Source organism: Mobula birostris, chromosome 20 (genome assembly GCF_030028105.1).
Source record: "Mobula birostris isolate sMobBir1 chromosome 20, sMobBir1.hap1, whole genome shotgun sequence".
NCBI lineage: Eukaryota > Metazoa > Chordata > Chondrichthyes > Myliobatiformes > Myliobatidae > Mobula > Mobula birostris.
The window spans coordinates 53878609-53891229 of NC_092389.1; the positions used below are offsets into that span (position 1 = coordinate 53878609).

The following is a 12621-nucleotide window of genomic DNA, read 5'->3' on the forward strand; positions in this document are numbered from 1 at the left end:
ACTGCATGTGTCTGTGTGTGTGAGAGAGACCTGTCTGCCCACTTCACCCTTCATCAACAATGTCCCCTCTCCCCTAACTCTCTCACACTCCTGGGCACACAGCAATCCTTGCGGGCTCAAATGATCCAAAAATCTTATACCCTCCCTCCTGTACCAACTCCTCAACCACGTGATCAACTGTATATTCTCCCTATTCCTGGCATGTGGCACAGATGGCAGCCCTGAGGCACTGCCCTGGACCAGCTGCCCTATAACTCAGCACCCCACTCCCTGAACTCCCTTTGCAGAACCTCGTTACTCTGCCAGCCCATCTCATTGGTACCCACATAGACCTCGACCTTCACTGCTGACTCTCCTGAGGAACGCTGAGCATTCGACCTGAGATATCCCAGACCCTAGCATGTAGGAGACAACATACCGCCCTGGAATCTCGTTCTCGCCAACAGAACACACAGTCAGTTCCCTAAACTAATGAATCACCTATGACCACAGCTGGCCTCTTCTCCACCCTTCCCTTCTCAGTCTCAGAGCCAGACTAAGTGTTAGGGACCCTCCTGCTGTGACTTTCCTCTGCCAGGTCATCCCACCCATCCCAACAGTGTCTACAGTGTGTTGTTCAGGGGGATGGACACAGGGGTACACTGCACTCACTGTCCGCCCCCCCCTTCCTCTTCCTATCACCCAGTTTCCTGCACCTTGGGTGCAACTACCTCTCTATATGTCCTACCTATCACCCCTTCAGCCTCCTGACTGACCTGGAGTTCATCCAGTTCCAGCTCCAACTCCATAATATGGATTGTTTGGAGCTGCAGATGGATGCACTTCTCACAGGTGCAGTTATCCGGGGCACAGGAGGGTCCCCTGCCTTCCCACATCCCGCAAGAGGAGCTTTCCACTACCCTGCCTCACAAGGTAGGACGAGTCAGTGAATCCATTCCCACATTCAGAGCACATGAATGGCTTCTCCCCGGTGTGAATTTGGCAGTGCTTCACAAGGGAGTATGAATCAGCGAATCCCTTCCCACATTCAAAGCAGCTGAACAGTTTCTCCCCAGTGTGAACTTGCAGATGCACCTTCAGATGAGATGACTGAGTGAATCCCTTCCCACATTCAGAGCAGCTGAAACGGTTTCTCCCCAGTGTGAACTCGCTGATGTTCAATCAGTTGAGACGACTTAGTGAATCCCTTCCCACATCCAGAGCATGAGAATGGCTTCACCCCAGTGTGAACTTGCTAATGCAACTTCAGTTGAGACGACTTAGAGAATCCCTTCCCATATTCAGAGTAGCTGAATGGTTTCTCCCCAGTGTGAACTCTGTCATGTACCCGTGACAGTTTAAAATGAACCAGCAGCAACATACCACACCTGGAGTCTGGTTTTGATGTTAAAAACCACTCTCTTTATTAGTATCTATTTAATGTGGTAACTTAAGCAAGAATAATCAGAAGTTAGCTGTGTTATGAGTATACATATGTGCAAATATAAATCCCAAACTATTTAGCTCGAGGGGGCACAAGGCTTAGAATCTTAAGATGGTCAGGTATCAAAGTTCAGTTCATCCACGGATTAAATGATGTGAAAGAGAGATACTTGTACCCCAAGGTGAATGTTGAAAGAAGGCACTTATGTCGTATTCCACAAATTCCACGGTAGTAATACAGAACAACTATCGCTGTAGGTTTTATCTGTCATCGTTCCAAATCCAATTACGAATCATCACCAATAGTAGCTTATCACAGTCTTCAAAGGAAACTACCACCCAGGCAAGGGCTAACACATAGGTAGATTCCACAAGGTTGCCCCAATCACGCAACCTGATAGCCACTTATCGGTGTGCTGGGTCGACACTCAACCCAGCCTTGTGGGCATTCGTAAGCTCCAACCAGTCACTGGCTACCTTCCATTGTCCGACTCCAACTGTGACTGACTGTGTGTGAGTGTGTCCTTGCTTAAATCAAAACAAGCTGCAGAGTCCAAAAGTTCCACCCCTCTCTCTCTCTCTCTCTCTAAGACTCAAACTCAGGCACTCTCTCTTAAAATGACAGTCCACGGGGTTCATCACAGCTCGCTGAAGTTCAATCAGTCGAGGTGACTGAGCGAATCCTTTCCCACATTCTGAGCAAGTGAAATGGCCTCTCCCCAGTGTGAATTCGGCAGTGCCTCACAAGGTGGGATGAGTCAGCGAATCCCTTCCCACATTAAGAGCATGTGAATGGCTTCTCCCCAGTGTGAACTCGCTGATGTACCTTCAGATTAGATGACTGAGCGAATCCTTTCCCACATTCAGAGCAAGTGAATGGCTTCTCCCCAGTGTGAATTCGGCAGTGCCTCACGAGGTTGGATGAGTCAGTGAATCCCTTCCCACATTCGGAGCAGGTGAATGGCTTCTCCCCAGTGTGAACTCGGCAGTGCTTCACAAGGTGGTATGAGTCAGTGAACCCCTTCCCACATTCAGAGCAGGTGAATGGCTTCTCCCCAGTGTGAATTCGGCAGTGCTTCAAAAGGGAGTATGATTCAGCGAATCCCTTCCCACATTCGGAGCAGCTGAACGGTTTCTCCCCAGTGTGAACTCCCTGATGTACCTTCAGATGCGATGACTGAGTGAATCTCTTCCCACATTCAGAGCATGTGAACGGCTTCTCTCCAGTGTGAACTCGGCAGTGGCTCACAAGGCTGGATAACTGAGTGAATCCCTTCCCACATTCAGAACAGCTGAATGGTTTCTCCCCAGTGTGAATTAGTTGATGTACCTTCAAATGAGATGACTGAGTGAATCCTTTCCCACACTCAGAGCACGTGAATGGGTTCTCCCCAGTGTGAATTCGGCAGTGCTTCACAAGGGAGTATGAATCAGTGAATCTCTTCCCACATTCAGAGCAGCGGAATGGCCTCTCTACAGCGTGAACTCGCTGATGCACCTTCACTTGAGATGACGTAGTGAATCCCATCCCACATTCAGAGCAAGTGAATGGCTTCTCCCCAGTGTGAATTCGGCAGTGGCTCACGAGGCTGGATAACTGAGTGAATCCCTTCCCACATTCAGAACAGCTGAATGGTTTCTCCCCAGTGTGAATTAGTTGATGCACCTTCACATGAGCTGACTGAGTGAATCCCTTCCCACATTCTGAACATGTGAATGGCTTCTCCCCGGTGTGAACTCGGCAGTGGTTCACAAGCAGGGTTGAGTCAGTGAATCCCTTCCCACATTCTGAACACGTGAATGGCTTCTCGCCAGTGTGAACCCGGTAGTGCCTCACAAGAAGGGATGAGTCAGTGAACCCCTTCCCACATTCAGAGCATGTGAATGGCTTTTCCCCAGTGTGAATTCGGCAGTGCCTCACAAGGGAGTATGAATCAGCGAACCCCTTCCCACATTCAGAGCATGTGAATGGCTTCTCCCCAGTGTGAACTCGCTGATGTACTTTCAGATTATACGACTGAGTGAATCTCTTCCCACATTCAGAGCAAGTGAATGGCTTCTCCCCAGTGTGGACTCGCTGGTGTCTCTGGAGTGTGGACGAACGAGTGAATCGCTTCCCACAGTCTGAGCAGGTGAATGGCATCTTTATAGTGTGAACTCGCTGGTGTTCATACAGTTGAGATGATTCAGAGAACCCTTTCCCACAGAGAGCAGGGGAATGGCTGTGGCACGCAAGTGCCTTCCCACCACCTAAGCAGGTTAGCGTTCTCTCACTGGTGAATTTTCAGATATATCTTTAGCATCGATGACAGAATGAATTGCTTCCCACAGTCAGAACAGGTGGAGCATCTCACTATGGTGTGAACTTGCTGATGTATCTTCAGGCTGGATGACTGAGTAGATCCCCTCCCTCACACAGAGCAGGTGAATGGCCTCTCCCTACTGTGAACTGACGGGCGTGTCTGCAGGTAGGGTGCGAGAGAATGCCTTCCCACACTGAGAGGAGGAGAATGTTAGCTCACTGTGATCAACTATCTGGCAATACAGAAAGTCAGACGTTTGAATCCCTTGTACAACCAATGCAGTTGAAGAACCAATCTCCAGTGAACAAATGCTGGTGTGTTCTCAGCTCCCGGTTCCAGTGGATTTCACTGAGTTACAACAGAAAACTTCATTTCAGAGACAGAATACATTTCCAGCTGGGTTGAAATCTCCAAGGATCGACAACAGATGTGTTGATCTTGCAAAGAAAATATCTGGTCACTCCTTATATATCCGGTCAGAGAGACAAAACTGACATGTTGGGATTCCCATGCACAAGTGTTCTGCCATTTCAAACCTGTAAAATATTTGAAAGGACATCAATGGGTGAAGAACAATTTTTCAGGTGAGATTTTAGTCTGAATGGTGAGAAGGCAAGAAATAGGAGCACGAGAACGTCATCTAGCCCGTCTCCACCAACCTGCCTTTCCCCATCGCCCTTAATTTCCCTACTATGCAAAAATCTATCCAACCTTGTCTCAAACACATCTACTGAGGTAGCCTCCACTGCTTCATTGGGCAGAGAAATCCAGATTCACCACCCTCAGGGAAAGCAGTTCCTCCTCATCTCCATCCTAAATGCCGTGAACCTTAAGGTAATGTTCTCTAGTTCTAGTCTCACCCACCAGTGGAAACAACTTTCCTGCCTCTATCTTGACTATCACTTTAATAATTTTACATGTTTCTATATGATATTCTCTCAATGTGAGCTCTGGCATCATAATATTACCCAGTTCAACTCAAGCTGAGATATACCGCAAGCTACTGTGGGAAGCGTGGGGGTTAGATTGCTGATTATCAGGCGATGATCTTTGTATCATCAATAAGGACGGGAGAAGTACCCTAGGATTGTTCAAGAAAGGGAGTAGAGGTGACCCAGGAAATTATAGACCAGTAAGTCTTGCATCAGTGGTGGGCAACTTGTTGGAGAAGATCTGAAGTGGGAGGACTTGTGAGCATCTGATTAGGAGTAGTCAGCACAGCTTTGTCAAGGGCAGGTCATGCCTTACAAACCTGATTGAATCCTTTGAGGATGTTACAAAACACAGTGATGAAGGTAGAACGTTGTATGTAGTGTACATGGTTTTCATAAGACTTTTGATAAAAATCCCCATACGAGGCTCATTGAGAAAGTAATGAGGCCAGGATCTGAGGAGACCTGCAGAACTGGCTTGCCCACAGAAGGCAAAGGGTGGTTGTAGGTGGTTTGTATTCTGCATGGAGGATGGTGACCAGTGATATTCGGCAGCGATCTGTTCTGGGACACCTCATTTTTATAAATGACCTTGATGGGGAAGTAGAAGGTTGGGTTTGTAAGTCTGTTGATGACAGAAATGTATAGAGGGTGTTGTGGATAGACTGAACGGTTGTCAGAGTGGAGCGGGACATCGATAATTTGCAGAACTGGGCTGCGAGGTGACAGATGGAGCTCAACCCAGTGGTTCATTCTGGTAGGTCAAATTTGAAGCCAGATTACAATATTAATGTTTGGACTCTTGGCAGCATGGAAGATCAGCGAGATCTTGGGGTCTGTGTCAATAAGAAGGCCTTCATCAACTATGGGAGAGTTCCAAAGCCATGAGGTAATATTACAGGTGTATAAGCCCTCAGTTAGACCCCACTTTTAGTACTGTATTCAGTTCTGATCACCTCACTACAGGAAGTATTTGGATACTCTAGAAAGGGTGCAAAGGAGATTTGCAAGGATGTTGCTTGGATTGGACAGCATACCTTACAAGAGTAGGCTGAGTAAACTTTGAAGCGATGGAAGATGAGCGCTGACCTGAGAGAGTTGCATCAGACGATGAGGGGCATTGATCGTGTGGATAGCCAGAGGCTTTTTCCTGGGCCTGAGTTGGCTAAAATGAGGGGGCATAGCTTTAAGGTGCTTGGAAGCAGGTACAAGGGGGTTACCAGAGATAAGATTCTCAGAGAGTGGCAGGTGCGTGGAATGCACTGCCAGCGACGGTGGTGTGGCGGATACAATAACGGTCTTTTCAGACACTGTAACATAGGTACGTGGAGCACTGCAAAATAGAGGGCTAAGTGGTAGTGAAACGCTAGGCAAATTCTGGAGTAGGTTATATCGTTGGCACGATGTTGTGAGCCAAAGTGCCTGTAATGTATTGTAGACTACTGTTTCCATGTTTACATATAAACTCTCATCTTCTAACAAGGCACGATCAGGCATCCTGACCGACCAGCAAATTCTCTGACTGTATTCCATCTGAATGAGATTGGGCTATTTTTAGACAATAAACTGGACTGGTCAAAGAACACTGAGGCTGTCTACAAGAAGGGTCAGAGCTGTCTCTATTTCCTGAGGAGTCTGAGGTCCTTTAACATCTGCCGGACGATGCTGAGGATGTTCTACGAGTCTGTGGTGGCCAGTGCGATCATGTTTGCTGTTGTGTGCTGGGGCAGCAGGCTGAGGGTAGCAGACACCAACAGAATCAACAAACTCATTCGTAAGGCTAGTGATGTTGTGGGGATGGAACTGGACGCTCTCACGGTGGTGTCTGAAAAGAGGATGTTGTCCAAGTTGCATGCCATCTTGGACAATGTCTCCCATCCACTACATAATGTACTGGGTGGGCACAGGAGTACATTCAGCCAGAGACTCATTCCACCGAGATGCAACACAGAGCGTCATAGGAAATCATTCCTGCCTGTGGCCATCAAACTTTACAACTCCTCCCTTGGAGGGTCAGACACCCTGAGCCAATAGGCTGGTCCTGGACTTATTTCCTGGCATAAATTACATATTAAAATTTAACTATTTATAGTTTTATTACTATTTATTATTTATGGTGCAACTGTAACGAAAACCAATTTCCTCCGGGATCAATAAAGAATGACTATGACCATGACAATAGACAATAGGTGCAGGAGTAGGCCATTCGGCCCTTTGAGCCAGCACCATCATTCACTGTGATCATGGCTGATCATCCACAATCAGTATCCAGTTCCTGCCTTATCCCCATAACCTTTGATCCCACTATCTTTAAGAGCTCTATCCATCTCTTTCTTGAAAGCATCCAGAGACTTGGCCTCCACAGCCTTCTGGGGCAGAGCATTCCATATATCCACCACTCTCTGGGTGAAGAAGTTTTTCCTCAACTCTGTTCTAAATGGCCTACCCCTAATTCTTAAACTGTGGCCTCTGGTTCTGGACTCACCCATCAGCGGGAACATGCTTCCTGCCTCCAGCGTGTCCACTCCCTTAATGCTCTTATATGTTTCAATAAGATCCCCTCTCAGACTTCTAAATGCCCAGTCACTCCAATCTTTCAACATATGACAGTCCCACTGTCCCGGGAATTAACCTTGTGAACCTATGCTGCACTCCCTCAATAGCAAGAATGTCCTTCCTCAAATTTGGAGACCAAAACTGCACACAGTACTCCAGGTGTGGTCTCACCAGGGCCCTGTACAGCTGCAGAAGGACCTCTTTGCTCTTATACTCAATTCCCCTTGTTATGAAGGCCAGCATGCCATTAGCTTTCTTCACTGCCTGCTGTACTTGCATGCTTGCTTTCAGTGACTGATGTACAAGAACATTTAGATCTCGATGTGCTTCGCCTTTTCCTAACTTGACTCTATTTAGATAATAATCTGCTTTCCTGTTCTTACCACCAAAGTGGATAACCTCACATTTATCCACATTAAACTGCATCTGCCCACTCACCCAACCTGTCCAAGTCACCCTGCATTCTCATAACATCCTCCTCACATTTCACACTGCCACTCAGCTTTGTGTCATCTGCAAATTTGCTAATGTTACTTTTAATTTCCTCATCTAAATCATTAATATATATTGTAAACAGCTGCAGTCCCAGCACTGAACCCTGCGGTACCCCACTGGTCACCGCCTGCCATTCCGAAAGGGACCTGTTAGTCGCTACTCTTTGTTTTCTGTCAGCCAGCCAATTTTCAATCCATGTCAGTACTCTGCCCCCAATACCATGTGCCCTAATTTTGCCCACTAATCTCCTATGTGGGACTTTATCAAAGGCTTTCTGAAAGTCCAGGTACACTACATCCACTGGCTCCCCCTTGTCCATTTTCATAGTTACATCCTCAAAAAATTCCAGGAGATTAGTCAAGCACGATTTCCCCTTCGTAAATCCGTACTGACTCAGACCGATCCTGTTACTGCTATCCAGATGTGTCATAATTTCATTTTTTATAATTGACTCCAGTATCTTTCCCACCACCAACGTCAGGCTAACCGGTCTATAATTCCCTGTTTTTTCTCTTCCTCCCTTCTTGAAGAGAGGGACAACATTAGCCACCCTCCAACCCACAGGAGCTGATCCTGAATCTATAGAACATTGGAAAATGATTACCAATGCATCCACGATTTCTAAAGCCACCTCTTTAAGTACCCTGGGATGCAGACCATCAGGTCCCGGGGACTTATCAGCCTTCAGATCCCACAACCTATCCAACACCATTTCCTGCCTAATATAAATTTCCTTCAGTTCATCCATTACCCTAGGTCCTTTGGCCACTATTATATCTGGGAGATTGTTTGTGTCTTCCCTAGTGAAGACAGATCCAAAGTACCTGTTCAACTCGTCTGCCATTTCCTTGTTCCCCATCATAAATTCACCCGCTTCTCTCTTCAAGGGCCCAGTTTTGGTCTTAACTATTTTTTTTTTCCTTTTCACATACTGAAAGAAGCTTTTACTATCCTCCTTTATATTCTTGGCTAGTTTACCTTCGTACCTCATTTTTTCTCCACGTATTGCCTTTTTAGTTACCTTCTGTTGCTCTTTAAAAGTTACCCATTCCTCTGTCTTCCCACTCGTCTTTGCTATGTTATACTTCTCTTTTATTTTTATACTGTCCATTCCTTCCCTTGTCAGCCATGGCCTCCCCTTAGGATCTTTCTTCCTCTTTGGAACAAACTGATCTTGCAGCTTCTGCATTATTCCCAGAAACACTTGCCATTGCTGTTCCACTGTCATCCCTGCTAGGGTATTGTTCCATTGAACTTTGGCCAGCTCCTCCCTCATAGCTCCATAGTTCCCTTTGTTCAACTGTAATACTGACACTTGCGATTTTCCCTTCTCCCTCTCAATTTGTAGATTAAAACTTATCATATTATGCTCACTACCTCCTAATGACTCCTTTACCTTGAGGTACCTGATCAAATCCGGTTCATTGCACAACACTAAATCTAGAATTGCGTTCTCTCTGGTAGGCTCCAGTACAAGCTGTTCTAAGAATCCATCTCGGAGGGACTCCACAAACTCCCTTTCTTGGGGTCCAGTACCAACCTGATTCCTCCAGTCTACCTGTATGTTGAAATCTCCCATAACAACTGTAGCATTACCTTTACGACATGGCAATTTTAACTCTTGATTCAACTTACACCCTACATCCAGACTACTGTTTGGGGGCCTGTAGGTAACTCCCATTAGGGTCTTTTTGCCCTTACAGTTTCTCAGTTCTATCCATACTGACTCTACGTCTCCTGATTCTATGTCCCCCCTCGCAAGGCACTGAATATCATTCCTCACCAACAGAGCCACCCCACCCCCTCTGCCCATCAGTCTGTCCTTTCAATAGGATGTATATCCTTGAATATTCATTTCCCAGCCCTGTCCACTTGAAGCCATGTCTCTGTTATTCCTACAACATCATACTCACCAATTTCCAACTGTGCCTCGAGCTCATCCACTTTATTTCTTATACTTTGTGCATTCATATATAATACTTTTAATTCATTACTCCCCTCACCTTTCATGTCAATTCCTATTTCACTTGGCCATACTGTACAATCCCCTCTTGAGCTTTCTGCTCTGTTGATTCTGCTGTCTTGCTTAACTTTTCTCATTCTCACTTTCCCTTTATCTCCATCCTTGTGTCCAGTTCGTCCCCTCCCGCCCTGCCCCCCCCCCCCCACAACTTAGTTTAAACACACCCGTGTTTCAGTGGCAAACCTGCCTGCCAGAATGCTGGTGCCCCGCTTATTAAGGTGCAACCCATCCCTTTTGTACAATTCATCCTTACCCCGAAACATACCCCAGTGGTCCAAGAATGTAAATCCTTGCTTCCTGCACCAGTTCCTCAGCCACACATCCAGATCCATTATCTCCCTGTTCTTGACCACTCCAGCATGGGAAACTGGAAGCAAACCGGAGATAACCACCCTGGAAGTCCTGCTTTTCAGCCTTCTTCCGAGTTCTCTGAAGTCACGCTGTAGAATGTCTTTCCTCTTCTTCCCCACGTCATTTGTGCCGACATGCACCACCACTTCCGGATGTTCACCTTCACTCTTGAGGATTCCCTGAAATCGGTCCGTGACATCCTGGATCCTGACACCAGGGAGGCAACACACCATCCTTAAATCTCGCCTGTTGCCACAGAAACCCCTTTCTGTACCTCTCACTATGGAGTCCCCTACTACCACGGCTCTGCCTGACGTCTGTCTCCTCGGCTTTGCTTCAGCGCCAATTTTCAACTCGCAGAGCTGATTGCCTCTCAGGCTGGCATCATCTTCTGTCCCGACAGCTTCCAAGAGGGTGAACCTGTTTACGAGAGGTACATCCCCAGGGTCTCCTGTACTTCAAGCATCCTTTCCTTGCTCATCGTCGTCCCCCTTCTCTCTTCTGGTATCCTCAGTGTAACGACTTCACTGTAGGTCCTGTCCAGAAAACACTCGTTCTCCCGGATGAACCTAAGGTCATCCAGTTTCCTCTCCAGTGCTGTAACACGGTCCTTCAGAAGCTGAATCTGGACACATTTTCCACAGGCGTAGGAGCCAGAGGCACTATCAGTGTCCCTGACCTCCCACATCATGCACGCAGCACACTGAATCAGCCTAGTGGTCATTTCCTCACCACTTCTCACCCTCTCCAACTGTGGCATAGTCTCCTCTCTCAGCCTCCTCAGCTAAAGACTTGCACTTTTCTCGCAAGGCCCTTTCTTCTACAGGCCGCCCCTCTACAGCGAGCCTTGGTAATATATTAGCCAATAATTTGAGTGATTAGCTTCACCTGCCGTGCCTCCTCCGACCTGGAAGGTCTGTTTTGCTCGCTGCTCACGACCGGCTTTTTAAATCAGCCGCTCCTTCTCAGCCAATCCCCGCACTTGCTCCTTCACCTGCCGCACCTCCTCCGACCTGGAATTAATCAACCTGTGGCCTGGCTCAATTTGTCTCTGTCCTTTGGTATTACTTCAAGTTCTGGTCGTGTTCCACAACACTACAAAGAGAACTTGTTACTACATGTCTGATCCTGGAGATTTTCGAATTACTGGGATCCCCCCCAACTCCCAGCTGATTGACAGTGATGAACCCACCGATGGCAATGCCAATGACTATGAATGGGAGAGCAGTAGTTATTCTCATTGGAGTGTGGAATTTTTGTGATGTGAAAGCTGCAAGTCACTTGTCATCGAGGACAAAGTTGTTTCATGTCGTTATTTACCCAGAGAGAACTAAAGCCTGATGGGCGGATTTCTTTTTGCGATAAATTAACATTTTCACTGACTGGAAGGTGGACTCTTCATCTGAGAGTAACTGGACACTATATTTTTGTACCGAGTTACTAATCCTCGGATTTACATAGTTCGGCAGTGTTTGAGACATACTCTCTGGGGACAACGCCAGCAGTGTGACTTATGGCTGCCTCTTTACCCAGAAGCCCCCACGATCTAGAAACCTGTCTATCCGCCATTCAAGGAACCGGAAATGCGCATGCGCTGCATAAATGGCGGTGCCGCCAGCTCTGATCAGCCGGAAGCTCCCTGTGACTCGGGTAAATCTTGGGGCTGAGAGAGGGGGCAAGGACTGGGAGTGTGCTGGGGTGCAGGACCAGTGTGGACGTTGCTCCGAGTAATTTTCCTTTAATCGCGGTTCAGACGCCGGTGATTAAGTTCCCGCCGCCCGCAGCCCCGATCCTACCTGCTTCCGATCCTTCAGAGCCTCTCGTCTACTGAGCGCATGCGCGATATTCGGGGATAGGCTGCTCGCCGTCCACGCATGCGCATTAGGTTAAACTGGAAAAAATTCTGCAGATGCGGAAATCCAAAGCAACACACACAAAATGCTGGAGGGACTCAGCGGGGCAGGCAGCAACTATGGAGGGGAGTGAACAGTCGGCGTTTCAGACCGAGACCCTTCTTCAGTAATGGAATGGAAGGGAGGGAGGGAATAAAGAATGTGGGGGGGAGGGGAGGTGAAGTGAAGAGCTGGGAAATTCATTGATGAATGATATAAAGAGCTGGAGAATAATGATGATGATGATAATAATAATAATAAATACTTTATCGATCCCGAGTGGGGAATTCTTTCGTTACAGCAGCAACATTTAAAAACACAATTAGCAGTGTGCAGACTTAACTAAAAATAAAATTGAGAATGATAATATACACATTAATACTGTACCACTGCGCAAGAATAATGTATGAAATAATAATGCAGAGACTGTTGATCTCCGAAATGTGGTCTCCTGTCGCAGAAAGATGAACTGTTGTATACACTTATTGCACTTGGTCCCAAAGATTTTCTGCAACGGCGTCTAAGGTTATGGCGAGAAGGCAGAGTGAGCCTGAGAAGGAAAATAAGAGACTGGGACAGGTACAGAAAGAGAAAACTTTAGATTGAGACGTGTCAAGCACAGACAGATGAGACAGACTCAGATAGGG

At 47.0% G+C, this 12621-nt stretch overlaps 1 protein-coding gene across 1 annotated transcript; it reads right to left on the reverse strand.

Annotated features, from left to right (window-relative positions):
• Nucleotides 1–1275: 1275 nt before the first annotated feature.
• On the reverse strand, nucleotides 1276–11911 carry LOC140185186 (uncharacterized). The gene is made up of 2 exons (XM_072238586.1): nucleotides 11879–11911; nucleotides 1276–4261 (listed from the first exon to the last, which is right to left on the reverse strand). Exon 2 carries the CDS (start codon nucleotides 3563–3565, stop codon nucleotides 2201–2203), a length of 1365 nt encoding a protein of 454 aa, XP_072094687.1. The 5' UTR covers nucleotides 3566–4261; nucleotides 11879–11911; the 3' UTR covers nucleotides 1276–2200.
• Between the last annotated feature and the right edge of the window lie 710 nt (nucleotides 11912–12621).